General features: G+C 32.4%; 1 protein-coding gene across 2 annotated transcripts; it reads left to right on the top strand.

Moving 5' to 3' along the window:
- The first annotated feature begins 8,272 nt into the window (after positions 1-8,272).
- On the top strand, positions 8,273-12,259 carry LOC131609571 (inorganic pyrophosphatase TTM2-like). 2 transcript variants are annotated; one of them, XM_058881299.1, is made up of 12 exons: positions 8,273-8,446; positions 8,744-9,098; positions 9,273-9,387; positions 9,697-9,892; positions 9,979-10,092; positions 10,250-10,423; positions 10,532-10,726; positions 10,844-10,957; positions 11,029-11,153; positions 11,248-11,374; positions 11,465-11,737; positions 11,838-12,259. In XM_058881299.1, the coding sequence occupies exons 2-12, from the start codon at positions 8,762-8,764 to the stop codon at positions 12,054-12,056; spliced, it is 1,989 nt and encodes a 662-aa protein (XP_058737282.1). In that variant the 5' UTR covers positions 8,273-8,446; positions 8,744-8,761; the 3' UTR covers positions 12,057-12,259. The 2 variants fall into 2 exon arrangements, 1 of the variants encoding a protein (XP_058737282.1); XR_009286257.1 differs by lacking the exon at positions 11,838-12,259 and having other exon boundaries at positions 11,261-11,374; positions 11,465-11,602.
- The last annotated feature ends 9,685 nt before the right edge of the window (positions 12,260-21,944 follow it).

Genomic DNA, 21,944 nt, shown 5'->3' with positions numbered 1-21,944 from the left:
AACGTCGATTCATCTGGTACGACTGTGCAGAATTTTGTGAGTACCGCTCAAAGAACTCGATAAAACCCTATCTTCGGCTCAGAATCTGAACAGGCATGTGTGACGAAGAATCGAAGCTAATGAAATTTCTGAGAAAATGCCCCCGGAATGGACTTCATACGATAAAAATCAAAGAAGTTATGAATTTTCAAACTAGGCGCAACATGCTTGAAAGCACACTTTTTACAGAGACAACGCGGCGATCCTTAAAATGCTGGGAGTTTTCAGTGCATAATTGGCCTTCGGTCCGAACATATGAAATCTTGGTAATTATGGTACGGAGCTCCGGTTAAATTTTCAAGCGAATCCGACGAGTGGATTGTGAGATATGAATTTTCCGAGATCCGAAACCCTACATTCAGTACTATTTTTCACTGTGAAATCTCAAATAATTTGCAAATCTGGCAACCTTCCTCAAGGAATTGGCTTCCGAGCTGAACACGAAAGTTGTAGATATGGTCTAAACAGTCAGGGTTACACGGGAATTCAACTCATATCACCTTCCCACTAGGACTTGTGAATTTTCTCGTATTTCCACTGTTTTAAACCACATTTCACACCATATCTTCTTAAACCCATGAAAACTCTTTATTGATTTTCTTCAATTTTGAATGACGAAATAAACGTTATTATTAACTTATATCTCAAATAAAGAGGGCAAATTTTGGGGTGCAACAAAGGTCACGTCACTAGTTCCACTGTTTTTAAACACTCTGTTGTGAGAATATCTAGAACATAAGAGTTGTTGCTCATTAGCTGTGTTATCAATTATTCTTATTTTTTTGTTTCAATTTGCTTATTTAGAAGCAATATCTTGTAAACATTATCATTTGTAAATCTGTTGAGATTTGTATTCCTCAAGTGACTAGGTTGATAGTCTGTATACTTGAGAGGGTTAAGGTGTCTTTCTAGACACTTAGAGGTTATGTGTAATATAAATTTTTTAGCCTTGGCGGGTGGACAAGATTAGCATTTTCTAAGGTGAACTTGTATAAACTAAACGTGTCAATATTTCTTCATTTCTTATCTATCTCATTGATTATGGTGGATAGTTTTTCTAGAAGATTTTTTTTTAGAAAACCCAATTCAAATCCCCCATTTCTTGTGTTTTTCTTAACCTTCAATTGGTATCAGAGCTCTGGCTCTATTGTTAATTTCTATATCAAACATTTAACTGTGTAGAGAGGTCTAGTGTGAAAAAAACTTCTAAATGGTTGTCGTTGCTAACACTCATGAAAGAGATAGTTACAATGCTAAACCTCTTGTGTTTGATGGAGAAAGATTTGACTATTGGAAATAAATACAAGAAAGTTTCTTTCTAGGATATGATATTGATCTATGGGAGATTGTCACAAATGGTTATGAAGCACCTGTTATTGCGATTGGTATTCACACTCCCAAAAAAAGAATGAATGATGAACATAAACTTGAGTTCAAGAATCATCACAAGGCCGAAGCCATTATTCTCAATGTTATATCTTATAATGAATATGAGAAAATTACAAATAGATATACGACAAAAGACATTATTGATTCGTTAAGAATGACACATGAAGGCAATGCTCAAGTCAAAGAAACTAAGGCCTTGGCCTTAATTATGAAATATGAGGCTTTCAAGATAGAAGAATAAGAAACTATTGAGACTATGTTCTCAAGGTTTTAAACCTTAGTTGCAGGGGTTCAAGTTTTTGGACAAAGGTTATACTATTGTTGGTCAGGCTAAGAAGATCATCATAAGTCTATCAAAAAGATGGAGACCAATGGTTACCGCGATGAAGCTATCTAAGGATTTGAACAAAAAAACTCTTGAAGAGATGGTTAGCTCTCTTAGAAGTCATGAATTAGAGCTTGAATAAGATGATCCTCAAAAAAGAGTAAAATTAGTTGCTCTAAAGTCTAGATTAGAAAGGGTGGAGTCAGAAAATAACAAAGTCTTCCAAGCTGAAGAAGTGGAAGATTCTGACGATGAATTTTCTGATGATGAAGATGAATTGTCATTTCTATCTAGAAGAGTTAAGAAACTGTAGAAGAAAAGAAAACAACTTTTGAGGATCCAGAAATAGAGGAGACTGTCCAAAAACATCTAGCAAAGGAATATTAAGTAAAGAAGTTACGTGCTACAAATGCAAGGAGCCATGAACTACAAAAATGAATGTCCAAAGCTCAAGAAAGAAAGCACCCAAAAAGAAAACTTCAGAATAGGAAGTTTTAGTGGCAAGAAGAAAGGTCTCGTGGCAACATGGGATAACTCGGACTTCGAAGCATCAAGATCTAATTCTGATGAGGAGCATGCCAAGCCTTCATGGCTACAACATCAGAAGGATACACAGTAACACTCGAGACCAAAAAGGGCAGAGGGTGGTTGCCCCGCTTGTAACACTCGTGGCCAAAGATCGCGAGGAGTGGTCGCCACAACAAAATGAGAGGGATCATGAGGCTGTGTAGGAAAAGACTGCATGGCTGAAGGAAGACTTATAAAGATTGATTGATACTACCTATATCAATAAGATGTATCTTATTTTCGGTAGCCTAACCATAAAAACTCCATAGTTAAGCGTGCTTGACTTATAGTAGTATTGGGATGGGTGACCTTCTAGGAATTTTCCCGAAAAGCGTGTGAGTGAGGTCAAAGCATGCTGAAAAGACTTGTGTTGGTTTATGGGGTCAGTCGATAATCTTGAAAGCAGTCTGGGACATTACAAATGGTATCAGATCCATACCTCTCCTAGTACGATGTGGTTCGAATATGAACCATACAGAAGCTGGTGGGCATGTAACACCCGAGGCCGAAGAGGACAAAGAGCGGTTGCCCCGCATGTAACACTCATGGACAAAGATGGCGAGCAGTGATCGCCACATCAGAATGAAAGGGATCCTGAGACTGTACAGGAAAGAGAATGCATGACCGAAGAAAGACTTATAAGAATTGATTGGTACTACCTATATCAACAAGATGCAACTTCTTTTCGGTAGCCTAACCATAAGAACTCCATAATTAAGTATGTTTGACTTGGAGTAGTATTGGGATGGGGGACCTTCTAGGAAGTTTCTCGGAAAGCGTGTGAATAAGTTCAAAGCATGCTGAAAAGAATTGTGGTGGTTTATGGGGTCATTCGATAATCCTGAAAGCAGCTTGGGGCGTTACACACACCATCGAAACTGAGTCTGACTCATAACATGTATTTTCTTAACTTTCTCATGCTGAATTAGAATTAAGTTTATCTGAATCTCTGAAAAGATATTAGAAGCTTCAATGAAAATTCAAGAACCTTAAGAAAGTTCATAAATGTGAAATTGAAGAGTATGGTAAGCTAGAGAAAGAAGTTTTTGAACAAAAAAAGAAATGTTTTCATTTTGGAAAAATAAAATGCTTTTCTAAACAAAAATGTTCTAAACTTTAAGAAATTCTTTCTAAAGCCCCATATCTTCTAAAACTATCATATATAAATATGATAAGAAATTTCAGAAATTCTTAAATAAGAACATAGATAGAAGCAAGATGGCTTCAATGATCTATGGTGTTAGTCACAATGGAAAAAGAGAAATTGGTAATGATTCTTATGATGATGATCATAACTCACCTAAAGAAAACCAAAACTTTTCTCCCTTCTCCTATCTGCATACAGAAGCACAAACACAAAATTATTAATGCACGCAAACCCAAGTTTGTCAGAAACTCTAGGAAAACTAATTTAAAAAGACCTAAAAGATTTTGGGTACCAAAAGATAAAATAGTGTATGTTGGAGTTATACTATGTAGTAGAGTCAAAACACCAGTGTACCTGGACTCCGGATGCTTGCGTCACATGACGGGAAGAAAGTATATGTTCCAAAACTTGGAACTTAAAGATGCTGGTTACGTAGGCTTTGGAGGAAATCATAAAGGAAGTATAAAAGGATCTGGAATAGTTGGTGATGGATCTCTTCCTTCTATTTCTGATATAATTTATGCTGAAGGATTAATGCATAATTTATTATCCATAAGTCAATTAAGTGATAATTGTTATGACATTATTTTTAATCAGAAAATGTGTAAGGCTGTCACTCAAGAAGATGGCAAAGTTCTCTTCATTGGAACAAGGAAAACAACATTTATAAGATTAAGCTTTCTGATATTAAAAATTAAAATGTAAAATGCTTAATGTATGCAAATGAATAGCAATGGATGTGGCAAAGACGCTTGGGTCATATTAGCATGAGAATGATATCTCAGATGAATAAACTTGAGTTAGTCAATGGCTTACCTAAGCTGAAGTTTACTTCATATGCTCTTTTTAAAGCATGTCAAAAAGGCAAGTTTTCTAAAACGTCTTTCAAATCTAAATTTTTTCTTTCTACCTCCAGACCTTTGGAGCTTCTACACATTAACTTGTTTGGTCCAGTGAAAACTGTATATGTCAATGGTAATAAGTATTAACTTGTCATAGTTTATGGCTATAGTCGTTGGACGTGGGTAGTATTTCTAAAGCACAAGGATGAGTCACATTTTGCATTTACTAGTTTATGCTCTAAAGTGCAAAATGAGTTTCATTTTAAGATTGTTAGAGTCAGAAGTGATCATGATGGTGAGTTTGAAAATAAACACTTTCAAGAGCTATTTTATTCTAATGGTATTTCCCATGATTTCTCTTGTCCTAGAACTCCACTGCAAAATGGAGTTGTAGAAAGGAAGAATATGACATTGCAAGAAATGACCAGAACTATGATCAATGAAACTAACGTGGCTAAGCACTTATGGGCAGAAGCTATGAATACAACATGTTATATTCAAAATAATATCTCTATTTGACCTATTCATGAAAAGACTCCTTATAAATTGTGCAAGGGAAGAAAACCAAATATTTTGTATTTTCATCCTTTTGGATGTACTTGTTTTATTCTTAACTCGAAAGATTATCTGAACAAGGTTGATTCTAAAGCACATAAGTGTATTATGTTAGGATACGCAGAATGCTCTAAAGGCTACAGAGTATACAATACATAAACATGTACTGTTGAAGAATTAATTAATGTCAGATTTGATGATAAGCTTGACTCAAAAAAGTCAAAGTTGTTTGAAATTTTCGCAGATCTAGAGATAACACTTACAAGATCTGGAGAAATGACTAAGGATTCTGAAGACAATTTTTCTGTTAAAGATGACACATCAGAACCTTCTGAAGTTCCATCAGTTCAAAAAAGGAAGAGGTTAACATTATCTGAAGATTTGATTTTGGGAGATAAAGCTGAACTTGTCAGAACAAGATCCACTTTCAAACGATCTGAAGAAACTCTTATGGGATTGGTGTCTCTGATAGAACCAAATTCTTATGAAGAAGCGCTTCAAGATAATGAATGGATACTGGCAATGCAAGAAGAGCTAAATCAGTTCTCCATAAATGATGTTTGGGATCTGGTACTAAAGCCCAAAGGAACTCATGTTATTGGAACAAAATGGGTTTTCAGAAACAAACTGAATGAGAAAGGTAAAAATGTCATAAACTAAAGCGTATCAGGTTAGGTCTCTATCTAAAGTCCTTGATTATTTATTTTTTTCAAAGATACTCCTACTAGTTAGAATTTATCTCAGTTAGAATTTATCTCAGTTAGAAATGTCTCAAGTCAGAAAACTATTTGCATTCCCGACGTTGAAAACATTAACTTGTGTCCGCTTATTTTGTGTGATTATTATGCGTTTGGAAATTTTTCTTAATTGCGTCGTTTGAGTGACACCTCGAGCAATGGGATTTCTGAGTTTAGGTGAAAAGTTATCATTATTCGCTCGTTCTTTTTGTCACGCTTGCGTGTTATTTGTTTTCGGCTATTTAAACTCACTACTTCACAATCACACACTACACTATTCACTTCCCACACTTTCTCCTTTTCAACCTTAAACCCTAAAGATATTTTCTCTACAAACATTCTCCATGGATGCTCAACAAAAGGAAGTCTATGAGTTCTCTAAGGAAATGGAAAATCAAGGAAAGTCATCACAACAAACTCAACAACAAACTGGGTTTGCATGTCAACAATTTCTTGCAACATTTCAATAACCAAACGAACCTCACATTCTAAATTGCCCCGCGGTAATTCATTAGACAATCTCAAAGCTAATGGAATTGATTTAACTGAAGAATTAGACAATCAAGGATGGAGAGTATATTTCAACCGTCTGTATGGTCCCATCTTCACTCATCTTGTTAAGGAATTCTGGAGATTCGCTGAAGCAAATACAAGGTACATTTTATATTTTTAATTTAACTATTTATTAAATATTAGTGTCAATGGGGGCTGACACTAAGTAATTATTTGTTTACTTTGTTATTTTTCTATTTGTTAAAATCTAACGTCGGTTTGAACTGACGTTAGTTTGCCCCTAGCCATAGATTGTTTTATATTTGTGTTAATTTATTTATTTATTTTTTATTATAATAGTAGCGGCGGTTATAGCCTACGCAAGTGTATTCCCTCTCAGATTTTTATATGGTGGAAACAATATTTTGTTTCCCTCTTATTGCCATACAAATGTTCCAATAGTTTGTGTAACTTCTCAAATTTTGGAGTGAATAAAACAAATGCTTAAAATTTTGAATGGAAATTTGAATTTTGTTTAGCTGTGTGTGTATAATGGTTTGAAACTTTAAACATTACATTGATGCTTCCAATGCAAGCTATTCTGCTTTTAGGTGTTCTATGTATCAAGGTAAAGATCATGCTTGATTCTCACCATTCACACTTTGAAGAAAAAGGAAGAGTACATTCGGCCTAATGTTTTTGTGGCAAATGATTTCTTAAAATTTGTAGTTTCAAACTCTTGTTACTTTTTAAAGTTTGTTTCTTAAAGTATATAGAGAAAACAAACGACTTCTATTTCTTAACGTAAAGAAAACAAAACTTTAGTAGAAAGAAAGTGACTTCTACATCTTCATGTATCTTTTTTCTCCAATTTGAATCAAATTGTAGACAATAGCGTGTAAATGACTCACTTTTATTCTCATCCAATATGTTATTAACGTTTAAATGGACCACTTCTTAAAAGTTGGCCTTTTAGCATTACAAATTAATTACAACTCTCAATGTGTAAAGTTGATCTTTTGCTTAAAAGTAGGTTTTAAATAGGTAAATGTATGTGCAAAAAGAGAACTATTAAAACTATTAAAATTAGCGTCGGATATAGCCGCTGCTAATATTACACGTCTAAGATCAATAGCGTCGCTAAAAAATGAAACTACATAAATACATAAACACCAAAGCGTCGCCATAACCGACGCTAAATATACACGTGTAACAAATATAACAAGTTAGTGATGAAAGTAATCGACGCTACATAAACACGTGTTTCAAGCTAGCGTTGCTTTAGAGCAACGCTAACATAAAATATACTCTTTTTAGCGTCTCCACATAATCATTAGCTTCCGTCTAGCATTGTTGAAAGCCGACGCAAAGATAATGTTGACTGGACACTACGCTTAGCTTCGAGATTTGAGGCGTCAACCCCAACATCCACGCTAAGTCGACGCTAACAGCCAGCGTCGATTTTTTGCCTTTTAGCGAGGACTTTTGGCTGACGCTAAAACGCTGTTTTCTTCCGCACTAAATTTGTATTCATTTTCAGGGATCGAAATAACAAACCTATCTCCCTTCACACATGGAATCCAGAGTTAACTTTGAAGAATATTGCACACATTATTTACTGCCTCTATGAAGGTTTTGACCACTTTCACAAGACTAAAGACTCTAGGGTTGGGTATCGATGAGAGAGGGGGGGGGGGGGGGGGGGGAGCATTCCAGCAAACAAGGATTTAATAGATTCCATTGAACTTGGAACAAGAATGTGAACACGATGAACAAGTAGATTAATAGTGAAAAGTCAAACTTCTATTCGCCAGAGCACACATGTTGTTTTTCAAAGGTTGATTATAGCCATTCCTAACGAATATATAAATTATAGTTGAAAATTTAATACAAAATAAGTAAGATATTACACATTCGAACACATATGCAATCGAGTTTCTAAAATTAATGTTTATTAATTCATAATTTTTTAAATACAGACTTCACAAATTACATTTACTTAATAAAACTTTTGTTAAAGAAATTGGGTTATGTTATTTTTTACACTACAATAATGTCCATTAAGGTTACTAATATAGGGTAAGATGCATGCAAACCCCTAACTATACCCGCGAAAAAAAAAAAGAACTTCCATATAGCGTAATAACGGCTTAGAATTATCAAATCTCCACGAACAAATTGCACAAAATTCATTGTCTCCCTAAGAAATTGGATTTTGATTAACTTGTGAAAATCTCGTTGAATTGAAGCGGCTTTTTTGCCCTTAAACATTCAATATTTTCAGAGCTTAATTAATTCCTTTTCAGTCTCTTATGTTGATCCCTTCTTCTTGATCCCTCCGTGATCCATTGAGGTGAGTTATCTTATAATCACCAATGTGCTTTCTTGGATCTGTTTTTACTCTTCATTCACATTATCTTTCTAGGTTTTCTGTGTTTTTCTTTCCATAATGCTGTTGTTATTGTTGCATGTGGCCATTGATTTCTTGGACTTTATCTAGGTAGGTTTTCTACCAGTGAATGTTATTTGAATGATGTTATTTGGAAAATACCGTTCTTACTTTAATCGGAAACATGGTTTTAAATTAGGGTTACACTGATATTGCATGAAAATGCATGGTTTTTATCATTAAAACATGTTTGCTTAGCAGGAAATAAGCATTCCTTCAATGGCAGAAGAAACCTTTAGAGATGATTCGCAAGAAAGACATCTTGGTCGATTAAAAGATCAAGTTCGTTTGGTTAAAAAGAAAAACTGCGAACGCTATGAGGTTGCTCCAATCAAAGACAAACTATCATTTGAGAATGGTTTTTTTACAGTATTCCATGCATGTCAGTTGTTGGTCCAGAAAAACGATGGAATGATATTAATAGGAATTGGGGGTCCTTCGGGGGCTGGAAAGACTGTGTTGGCTGATAAGATATTCAACTCTATGCCTGACATTGCTGTTATTTCAATGGACAATTACAATGATTCTAGTCGAATTGTCGATGGAAACTTTGATGGTAAGCTGTTATTTCATCTTTTCTTATGTGAATACATTAATGCCACAACTCATGCTCTCGTTTTTTTCTCCCTAATAAAAGTATCGATTGTGAAATAACATAGTACTTTTTTTCTCACTAACATAAGTACAAGCTTGTGCTCACTGCTGATTAGATTTACGATGATTTGAGCAGATCCACGTTTAACAGACTATGAAACATTGCTCCGAAATGTATGTGATTTAAAGGCAGGAAAGCCGGTTGAAGTTCCTGTGTATGATTTCAAATCCAGTTCACGTACGGGATACAGGTTAATCCTGAGCTACGTCTGAATACTTTGGCATATTTTTCAATGATTATATAAAAAAGTATTGACTAATTTTGTCGGCGGTAAGCAAATATTACTAATTATGAGAAAAATAAAATTTCATTAGCTTAATTTCTCTTAGAATTTGAAACGAGACAATGCCAAGATATATATGCAAGTCAAGGGAAACAAAATAGTAGGAATCAAATTTTGAATTGGACTTGTGTATTTTGTTTCTGTATTTTGCTATTAATTTATAAGGAAGTCTAGGCTATGCCTTCAATTTTAGCTTGCAGTGAATTTTTTTTCCAGGACGGTCGAAGTTCCGAGCTCTCGTATCGTGATTATAGAGGGCATTTATGCTTTGAGTGAAAGGTTAAGACCTCTACTGGACCTTCGAGTATCTGTGACAGGAGGCATTCATCTTGACCTCATCAAACGAGTTATACGCGATATACAACGTGCTGGTCAAGAACCTCAAGAAATCATTCATCAAATATCTGAGACGGTGCGCACTTTATTTTTATTCCCTTCATTGCTATATAATGAAGATTTGTGCTTACATACATAATTGCTCAATTTATTCTTCTGCAGGTATATCCAATGTACAAGGCTTATATTGAGCCAGATCTCCAAACAGCGCATATAAAAATAACCAACAAGTTTAATCCATTTGTTGGATTCCAAAGCCCTACTTATATATTAAAGGTTAGTCTCAGATAACAATATTGTAGTTATACTTGTGTCAGCGTGTAAGTACACAGATATAGAAATTCCTGCTTGTGTTAGTGTAAGTACACAAGTATACTGTGACTGTTGATGCTATATAACGAGTTAGTGATCAATGTTATATAATTTGTTCTAGTCGACCAGGAATGTATCGGTGGATCGGATTAAAGCTGTTCTCTCCCAAGATTTTGAGGAAGCAACTGAGCAGACTTATGACATATATCTTCTACCACCCGGTGAAGATCCAGAGAGCTGTCAATCATATTTACGGATGCGAAATAAAGATGGGAATTACAGTCTCATGTTTGAGGTTTGCCTCATCCAATTTTGTTCCTTTTTTCTTTAAAATTTAAAATCCGAAAAAGCCAAGAATGGACTTTCTGCCTTGTGTAAACTAATTGTTGGCTTATACGTGAAGGAATGGGTGACTGATGATCCGTTTGTCATATCACCAAGAATTACTTTTGCGGTCAGTGTGCGTCTTCTTGGTGGACTTATGGCCCTTGGATATACAATAGCAACTATCCTTAAAAGAAGCAGCCATATCTTATCTGATGACGGGGTTTGTGTTAAACTAGATTGGCTTGAGCAACTAAATCGACATTATGTTCAGGTAATATTAGAGTACATCTATAATCCTATTTTACTACTCTCTCAAATGTTTAGTGAGATTTTCATGTTTATAATCTCTTTTCTTTTGGTTGATAACACATTGCATAATAATAAACAGGTACAGGGGACAGATCGATTAGTTGTATCATACGTAGCACAACAAATGGGTTTGGAAGGTTCATACATTCCCCGTACGTATATTGAGCAGATTCAACTTGAAAAGCTTGTAATGGTATGAAATACAATAGTCTTCTAGTACCTATGGTCCCTCTTCAGTATTCTCTTTCTAACTATCCCACACAGGCCATGCCAAATGACTTAATAAGGAGAAAGCTCAACCTTACTGAGGATTTGGTGTCAAGCCCTAACACAGCACATTTTAGAACCTCTAGTGATGGGGCTTCCATGAGACATAAGCGTATCAGAAGGTGAATATTTTTTATCTCTATATATACTTTTCTATTGACTCTACAACATTCAATCTTATACAATAAAAAAATCATGTGCATGCATCTTCAATAGTGATATGTCACAGTCATTTACAAATCAAAAGGATGAAAATCAAGCCAAAGTAACTGGATTCGTGCCGAACAATCGAAGACTTCATGAAAAAAATAGTTCAGATTCCGAAACGAAACTGGAAAATCAGGCAAGTTTATTTAAGTTCAGTAATTTTAACTATGCTTAATTTAAAGATCACTATAAAATTTCATTCAACAATGATTTTGGTACTATGTAGGGTGCCATCACTCAGCTTTCAGAACAAATTGCATCCCTGCATGATAGAATGGGCGAATTTGCATATCGTATTGAAGAGCTGAACTCTAAGTTAACCACAAACGAAAATTGTCCAAACCAACAAAACATGGTCCTGCAATCTGAGTCCTGTGATGGCTCTGCTCCCACCTCTTACATCATCACTTGTTTGAGTAATGGTTCCCTAACTGGATCTATAATGCCGAATTCCTCATTCCAATCACAATTAGCTAAGGAGACACCTTTAAGAGATGAGGTATGTATCAACCTTATGTGATGTGTCAACTTTCTTTGAATTACTAAGATATGTGATATTGATGTTGCATTAGTTCTTCACTGATTTTCGTGATCATCAGATATCAGGTATCGCAGAGGTTCAACGCCATATAATGAATCAGTTGGACAATTTGAATAATATTTTCTGTAGGAATTTGGAAGAGAAGCCTCATCAAACAAGAACCAACTGGAAAAGTGCTGCTGCATCTTCTTCTTCAGATGCCGGTGGACGTCATATAATAGTAGCAGTGGCTATTGGTTGTTTAAGCATCTTCGTAATGAAGGGTTTGTTAACCTGAAATTCATTTTTGTAAATATGATCAATGCTATATAGGCTAGTCCATTTTTCTTCTACTTTATGACTTTTCAGATTACAGAATGGATTTTTTTTAGCAAAACCTGAATCATCAAGAATTCTAAGATTGACTCACTCAAATTTTAAGTTGTTAACGTTTGTCAAGATTTCTTAATTAATTTGAGTTTAGTCATAGTTCTGAAATCTCCATTTTAAACTACAATATCAGGTCAATAAGTTAATTTGTCTTTGTTTGAAGTAATCCTCAAATACAACAAATTTAATTTATATTTATTTATCTTATATATTAAAGTTGTTAAGTCACTTATAAAGGCCAGTGATCTGTTATATTTTGTTTTATTTATTTATTTAATAATAATTATCCCAAGAGTTTAAATACTAATTTATTTTATTTATAAAACGTTTTTTTACTCTTCTTTTCGAGGAGTTCATATGAATACGAAGTTAGATTTTTCGAAACATGAATGTCTTTATCCAATAAAAGTAATAATTAAACTGGTCATTATTTGAGCGAGTCTTAATTGCCTTTATATTAAATGAGTTGATGAGGAAATCTCTTTTCCATTTCCTAGGTTGATGAGGAAATCTATCTAAATTAATTGAGTCTCTTTGAGTTCCCAGAGTTTGAAGGGGGGTGTTTTAAAAGGAACCGTTGGTTAAAGAAAAGAAGAAGCATGTTGAAGGGGTGATCGTCCTTTCTTTTAAGTCTATCAAGATTCTCAAGCCTAGGGAGATCAAATGAGTTTCTTCTCTGATTCAAGTTCAAAAAGGCAAGGGAGTTTAGCCTTTAGTGAGTGTCAATTTAGACGACAGTGATGATGACGACGCGACCCATAACAGATCGCCCATAAACCACCTCTGAGGCTCCTTCAAATAGAACAATGGACCCTCTTTTTAGAACCCAAACTTTGACGCCAAGAATTATGTGGGCGATTACTTCAATTTCTACGCCGACTTTCCCAATGACCACAAGATGACGAGTTAGTTGAGGGTCAGGTAGATGTCTAACTTGATGGAAATCCATCTGCTAAGGGGTCTTACATTGAGCGCTTGATGTTTGACGCTCATAGTAAAAAAGATAGGTCTATTATGGATCTAAAGACCAAGCTGAACACAATAATGGAATGTTCACTTATAGAAGTTTACGACTAAGGAGCGTGATAAGGCACATCGTTTTTTAAATGAACCGAAGGAATCTAAGAAGAAAGATGAAAATGCCAAAAAGCTTGGCGTTGAGCCCACCTAAGTGAAAAATAAATGAGTCCTATAAAGAGATAACCGCTCAACCTTGACTGAGTGAGCTGTTGACTGCCTACTTCTTAGGAAGTCGTATGCATGACTTCGCACATGTAGTTATGAACTAAGTAAATATCATTATACACATTTATCCTTAGGGCGAGACCCTTGCTGACGCGTTGCGGGGCCAGTGCCTGTCGAAGACAAGACATGTGCCGACTCATTTGTGGGTCCACACAAATATATCAATACAAAATTTAATCTCTAAATTTTTTAAATAAATCAAATCAAATCTAAACTAATATTAATTTTAAATAAATAGCATAATAATTTAACACAAAAGTTATATTAAATAATACAATTCGTTGAAAATTTAAACTTTATTTTTTTTCCAAGATTGATACCATTCTAATCTTTATTTTGAGAAAGTGGGTATCCATCTACACGTTAGCCACTCATAAACGTGTATCTTTGGGACCATTGTTCCATAATTCCATTGCTCATTTATTTTTTTCTCAAAAAGGAACAGATATAGATGAAAGAAAAGCCACATAAACAAAATAGAAGAGGACAACTAAACCTTGAGGTGCAAGCAATTCGAGGTTCATGGAATCTATGTTGAAACATCGAACAACCAATTCATTCCCATTTAAATTCATAACAACCAATTACAGCCCCACATATCCTCTCAAAGTGGTCAATCCCATACTTTCCTCCACGAATCTGGTTCTCTCTTTTATTCTCCATACAAGTTTTGTTAGTAAACAACCATTTTTATGTTGAATATAGGAGACAATGTTTTGTGAGTATTACAAATATTTTTACATGTTTCTTTTGTTAGTCAATTTACAATATTATTTAAATATGATCTCTTTTAAATAACGATACGCAAATCAGAGTAAATAACAAAAATATAAATAGATAAGAGTTAAAAGAATTGCACCAAAATTTATAAAAGTTCGATCTAATCAATTGGATTACTCCTATCTCAAAGAATATATTATGGGGAGTTTTCACTATATTATATGAGAGTTCTTCACACGTTATGCCCCACGAACTTTCTTACAACCAAACAAGAGTTTTACAACGATTATCCTCCAAATCAAACAAAAGATTTTACACCAGAACAATCTGGGAACCAAAAATAACTTTAACACCAAGATGAGCTCAAAAACAAAATAGAGATTTTAATGGACAATCTCATGAACCAAATAAGAGCTTTTACACCGGGTTGGACTCATAAACCAAACATAAATTTAGACCGACTAATCTCCCAAACCAAACAAATTTTTTTTACTGGTTTAGCTCACGAACCAAATAACAACTTCTCGCAAGAGATATTACACAAGAGACAAAGTCTTCTTGAATAGATTACAAGAATAACCACAAAACCAGAATAAACAAAAAGCCTCACTGATATTTTCACTCTTAAACCACTAAGGCAATTTTGTGAAAAAGAAAGAAATAAAATTTTGAGAGAGTTGAAAGTGAGAAAGTAGGGGAAAATATACTTTATGGCGTGTTTTGAAAGTGAGGAGAAACCCTCTATTTATAGAGAGAGAAAATGGCTCAAAAAGAAAAAAGATTCAAGGACCTTTAAATGAAATAATCAATTAAGCCTTAAGGTTAATCAATTATGAGTTTCAAAACACGATGACCCTAACTCATTAAAAAAAATCCTACAACGACTATGTTTCTAAATCAATTTGGAGTATTCTTAATCGATAAAGAAGATTTATGTCTTGCTATAATCGATTGCTTAAGGTCCCTAATCGATTAGACAATGTATATAAGATTTCTAAACGATTAGGAACATCGTTGATCAATTCCACAAGAACCTAAATGGTTCCTTTATAGGTTTTAAGATGTTTTGCCAAACTTAGAGAGGTTTAAAACAATTTTAGAACAGACGAGCTTTTACACTTTTTCTCTTTCACAATCTTTAAAGTTTCAAGATCCATTCGTTGATTCATCAATAACTCAATACTTTATCTGTGACTTGACTTATTCTAAATAAAGAGTCTTGGTAGTGCTTCTTGATAGACACCATCATCAGAGATTGCTTGACCAAAGATCATCCGGGATTCCACCGAACTTCGTTTGACATTAGGTGTTATCTTTATAGAGATTGACTTTGGCATCTTGATCTCACAAACATAACATCTTGATCATCTTGATCATTACTTCAAATTAAAACTACACATCATAGTGATGTAATTATCAAAACCATCACGGTCATTTGACTAATGCAAACATTGTTCCTTTAAGCATATAGATCATAGTTTTTTTCTTTTGAAGACTACACATCATAGTGATGTAAGCCTTTTTTTAACGTATTTGTATCTTTTTTATCTTTTCTGATTTTGAGGAAAATTTGATTTTATGAGACTTTTACTTTTGCACTGGAAGTATGTTGATATAAAAGATTACCATTCTTCAATTATTATTTTGGAAATTTTGAGGTTGTTTAATGTGCCCTATGAACTTCTTGATTTTGCGGACTAATAGGTTTATATCTTCATCACTTTCTGATTCTTTGATTTCTTCGACTTTGAGTGCAAGAATTTTCTTTTTATTATCGCCTACTTCATTTTGAGCATGTTGTTTTAGCTCAATTTTATGTTTATGCAATTTACCAAACAAAGTAGTCAAATTCATAAAAGAAAAGTCTTTAGATTAAAACATCGTAACAATTTTAGGTAGGCAACTGCGATTTAAGCATTTAATGACTTTATTAATTGAATCCTCATTTTGAAAAGATTTACTCAAAGTTCTTAAATGATTAACAATGTGAATAGACAATTTTTCCATGTCATGGATATTTTTTCATGCTTCATTCTAAATAGTTCATGCTCATGGGTTAATGTTTTCATCCTAACTTTTTTTTTATCTCAGTTGTACCTTTATGGATAACTTGAAGGGTATTTTACATTTCTTTAGCAATGTTACAATGTGAAATAAGGAAAAACTCATCAATACCTAAAGCTTTAGTAATGATTGTTTTAACTTTTAAACTATATCACACATTTTCATTATTCTTTTTGGTCCATATAACTCTAGGTATGTTTTCCACAATACCATCAACATGATGTGTATGAATAAATGAACTAATTTTAATAGCGCCCTAGATATCACATCTATCCCTTCAATAAAAGTTTTAATTTTCTCTTTTTAATAAGCATACTCTTTACTCTTTACCTCTTCATCATTGAAAGATATAATTATGTTTAACGAATAGTTTAAATCATCCCACCTCCCGAGACTATTAATCTTTAAATATGAATTAGGCTTTGGTGTCACTTGTTACCTAATTAACTTCAAATACAAGAGGAGGTGAATTGTGATATAAGAAGTTTTAAAGACTTGAAAAATTAAATTGTTTTTAGATTGATTTTACGAAGAGGTATAGAAGAAGAAGAGATTGACAAGTAAATAAAAATGGGAAAATAAAGAGTTAAGAGATTAAAGAAGAACACGTAGAATTATATACTAGTTCGACCAATAGCTATGAGGCCTATGTCTTGTCTCCAAGGATAGCACTGTGAGCTTTCCACTATAATAGAGCTTTTAACACGAGATTATCTCACAACCTTCTTAGTCTAAGATTTTATCGCATATTCAACTTGCAACCTTTATAACATATTAGAGTTTAAGAGAACAATTATAAATTGTTTTATAATTATATCTAAAGAATAAAATAATAGTTACACAAGGCAAACTCTATTAAGTATTTAGAATTCTTGTGTGTAAAAACCTCTTTATTTAGTAAGACATTTGGCCAATAAAGGAGTTATTATTAAGGTCAAACTAGCAAGAGACCCGTGCGTTCGCACGGGTCGCGCAAATGTAATTATAAATAATAAATATAATATAGTAATGGTTAATAAAAGTATATAAAAGATATATAAATTAAGTAGTCTCGTTTAGTCAAAAATAAATATTTTACTAAAAAAATAGATGATTAAATAAATTTTGATTTTTAATTATAAACAAATTGAGATAAATGTTTGAAAAAATTTAAAAAATTTAATATATGGATTAAAAAACCTATATTCTATCGCCCCGTTTGAACATCTATATAAGTCAAGAAACAAAAAAAATAATGAAATGACATATTATAATTCAATGCAAGACATTTAAATCTCATTATTTAACTTTAAATATATATTTAATTTGATTTACCAAAGAAAAATTTGTACAAAAGATGTATGTTATTAATATTAATGTTACTTATCACATATATGTCGTTAATTTCTCATATTTGTGTTAGCTACTCATACCGAATCAAAAATACTAATGTAATAGAATAAAAACAGCAAAAATATTTAATTCAAATTGCATATCCAATAACAAAAATAGAACATTTATTAAATAAAAAATAACTTATAATTTATTTATAATCTTGACAGAAAAAGATTTATATACCAACTCTTTCTTTATATTTGATATATTTAATGAAATGAATATAAATTAGAATTAATGTCAAATATTTTTTTTTATAGATATTAAAGGAATGAATATAAATTAGAATTAATGTCAACTATTTTCAATGGAAAAGATACAATAATGCGTATTGAAAGGTGTTATATGCATTTAATTTTTAATTTTTAATTCTATACAAATTTTTTTTTGTATGTTTATTTACAATTATTTTATACTGATTCCTCTATTTGAATTTGAATTATGTCAAGGTATTATATATTTGTTGATATTGTATGGAAGGTAGAGAGTTATATGAACTTCACTTTTTTATGATTAATTAACCGTAATGATTACTTTTAGATATTGGAATTGATTGGAAAACTTGTAGCATGCAAAAGAAATAATGATTGTTTTTAGATATTGTCAAATATTAAAGACATAAGGCATGCTAATATGAGTGGATGATGAAAAAAAACAATTGAAGGCATGAAAATCGGATTAAAATATTTGTTTAAACTTGGACATGAAATTAATTTTGGTAGACATCGATTTTCTTATTATGATAGTAGTTATTATAATAGTAGATCAATTATTTCTTAAAAAATATTAATAATTGCAAATGTTAAAAAAGAAGACTAATTATTATCACATAAAACTACATATTCTCAATGACATTTTCTTCAAACTTCTAATTAAAAAAGACTATTAATTATTACCACCTACAACTAAAACCTACTACAACTAAAATCCACCTCTATTGGGTCCTTTACTTTTTCACCACATGGATGAACGTATATAAGATCAATCTATTTTTTTGTCTAGCAGGTTCAGTTTAATCAATGACAAAGGATTGCGATAAAATAAAATAAAACTATTTAATATTTTATTAAATAAATTAGGATTGGAAAACAAAAAAAAAAGGTTAATCGTGTGAATTTTTTTAGCCATAAATACTTTTAGAGATATTATTATTATTATATATTAATTTTAAAAATATTATTATTTCTATGATTAATAATTTGGGACTGTTAACTCAACATAATATTTTTATTAGGTTGATTAATGTATAATTGTTATTAATAAGCTCTTAATGTTGATTATTATGAAAATTTAATAAAAAATGAGACTGTTCTCCCATCAAACCATCTCCACATTTTTTGTTGTTAATGTCCTTGATGCAGTCAACACTAGTACAAAAAATATTTTTTAAATCGGTTAAAAATGACTTTTTAAATCGGTTGGTGGTCTGATTTAATTTCGGCCGATTTAGAAAGTTTGTAGCTTTTAAATCAGGTATCATCTGATTTAAAATATTTTATTAAATCAGTTAGTCTGATTTAATAGTGTTTATTTAAATCGGTTTGACACATTTAAAAAAGTTCAAAAAATAATGAAAACTTTTAAATCTATATGATACGATTTAAAATCTCAAATTTAAATCAGCTCACTTAATTTAGTTATATTATTTTAAATCAGTTCATTTGATTTAAAAGTAAAATGTCATTTTTTTTCTAGTTGTCATTTTTTTTATTTCTTCCACAATATTGTACAAAAAATTATCAATAATACAAAATTTCATCACAACCAAACACAAATCAAATATTTCATACACAACCATTAATTCAAAATACTATATACCAAAGTTTTAAATAAATTCGATCAATTATAAAATATTTATGAAACTATGTTACAAACAATACCATGAAACTATGGTACTACCAAAACACTAGCGTCTAAGCAAAGCTAAACAAACTATGAAGTCTACAAAAGAAGCACAAAAACAAATAGCACCGACACGCAATCAAATTACTTCAAATAGATTCTAGATAAAATTTGCACAACATTCTTGAACATTTGTAACGTCGTCCTCGTAAAATGGTGCTGAGTCTCCAAATATCTGAATAAATATTAAATAATATTAGAATATTGTATTAACATTAAAGAAGACAATTAACACATAATTGAATACATACATCCAACCAGATACAACAAAAAACAACCAACCAGATACATACATCCAACCATATACAACAAAAAGCAACCAACTATACACAGGACAACAGCAGAAAATAGCAACAATACATGCCTTAAACAATTCGCAATACATGCGTTAAACAACTAACAAACAGCCCTGCAATAATATAGAAAACCAAAGAGATAGAGAGAGAGGGATAGATAGAGAGAGACGTAGTCTCCCAACAAAATAAAAAGTTCTATATTAAATAAAAGCAACAAGTCTTACTCTATATTAAATAAAAAATTCTATATTAAATAAAAGCAAAAATCTTGTTAGATGAGGTAACTAATTAGCATAACCTTAGTTTAACCTCTTCTTAATGCCACTTTTCTCTACCTCGTCAAGCATACTCCTTAGAATATATTTTTTTAATATACTTTTTTAATAGCTCGTATTTTTTAACATTCTTTACTTGCTAGAAGACCAACTTTCTTTGTTTAATTTGTGTATGACAACTCTCTTTTAAAATAAATCTCTTGGATCCAAAAGACAACCAAATAGGAACCACAATAATAATACTAGTAGTAAAACCACTTGATCTTACTAGAATCAGATTTAGTTAAACCACTAGATCATTAACACAATATTCCAGCATGTCTTATGTAAGATAAAACCATGACCAAGAAATGACAATAGAGCATGTTCTGAAAATAAAGAAATAAAGATCAAATTCAAGCTTTCAAATAACAGTTTCATTTTCACTTATTATATCTGTGCTAACAACCAAAAAGATGTTCTCTTGGAATATAGTTATAATTATTGACCAAAATATGCAGCTTTACTTTTTTGAGCATATTAGTGCGCTAATGTGAGTCCATCTAAAGAATAAGCATGGTGATTTACCTTTAGTAAAATAACAGACCTTAGGGCTTCAATATGTTTGGTTCTAGAAGATCCGTCAAAAACAGCATGAGCTCTGCCTATTTCAGGATAAAGACCAATCAGAAGACACTAATTGCAGCATCCTTCAGACCAAAAACTACTATAAATAGGAGGAAAACCCCCAAGTATGATCTCTTCATCAAGTATAATAAAACCATGTTTCAAACACCGTCGTCTTACGTCAACATCAGAGTGCATTGCACGTACCCTCACATTGGAGAGGCAGCAGCATGAAAGCATCCGAGAATAAAGGACCCATCACCTTCACCAGCCAGAATTAATCCTGCATTTTTTCATTCAATAATTGAGAACTAAACATTAAAAGAAAATAAAGATAAAGTACCTCACACAATACAATGCAATGTTTCTATGGTTGATAACTGAAATTTGATAAATGCAACACATATAAAAACCTTACCAAGTAAGCCATCCATGCAACTTTTCCACCAACCAAGGATAATTCTTTCAAATGAGTCAGTCAAGAATTGAAAAATTAAAATACCATAAAGGTCATAGAAATATGATAGTTTAAACTCGACTGTAACCAAATTTAACTGATCAAATGAGCTATTGATACTACTGATCACCAAAAAGTATAACATAGAACAGCACAAATACAAAGTTCTTGAAAGCCATGGGGGAACACAGATTGTCTGAACCATAAACCAAGCTAAACACAACAGATTTTCAGTTAAAATTTCACTCAAAATAAGGTTAGTGGAGTCATTTCGGTTTAGTTATAAGAGACAAATTAATATATATTCACAAAGTTTTCCTTACCATCTGAAAACCTAAACCTAAAAACTCTACTTTATTAGCTTCTCACATGATCCAAAATAGTTACTAAGCAACATGAAAGATTAAAACTTGCCTTGAAATGGTGTCAGACAACTGCATTGACACAATCAGATCTACTTCAGCAGGTCTGCAGGCCTAAGAATCGGAGAACAAATCGAAGGCATGTATGTGGAAGTCAATAGCTCAAATAATAGATATCAACACATCAAAATTTCAGCCTATATGTCATCACAACTAAATAATCAACACAAGTGGCAAAGCTGATAATGGTTGCAAACCTAAACAACCCTCGTCCAGTGACTCCAAGGAATAAGTCATAACTTCCATCATTTTAATAGCAATCAACATAGTTTGAGCAAAGAAAACCTAATGAAATCAGTTCATTCTAGTTCAATAATAAACAAGTAAGGAAATCAGAAGAAAGTAAAAACAAGTAACTAACCATGGATCTAGTCTTCACAAGAGCTGACCCATTAGCAGATGCAACGGTACCTAACCAAAAAGAGAAACAACCAC

The sequence above is a fragment of the Vicia villosa genome, linkage group LG1, assembly GCF_029867415.1.
Source record: "Vicia villosa cultivar HV-30 ecotype Madison, WI linkage group LG1, Vvil1.0, whole genome shotgun sequence".
Taxonomy (NCBI): Eukaryota; Viridiplantae; Streptophyta; class Magnoliopsida; order Fabales; family Fabaceae; genus Vicia; species Vicia villosa.
Note: the sequence above shows the minus strand (reverse complement) of the source record. Positions and strands in the feature narration are given on the sequence as shown.

Coding starts and splice junctions, on each gene's coding strand:
- LOC131609571 (XM_058881299.1), top strand. CDS start 8,762: ATGGCAGAAGAAACCTTTAGAGATGATTCGCAAGAAAGACATCTTGGT. Junction 9,099..9,272: donor TGTCGATGGAAACTTTGATG/GTAAGCTGTTAT, acceptor TGATTTGAGCAG/ATCCACGTTTAACAGACTAT. Junction 10,424..10,531: donor ATTACAGTCTCATGTTTGAG/GTTTGCCTCATC, acceptor TTATACGTGAAG/GAATGGGTGACTGATGATCC.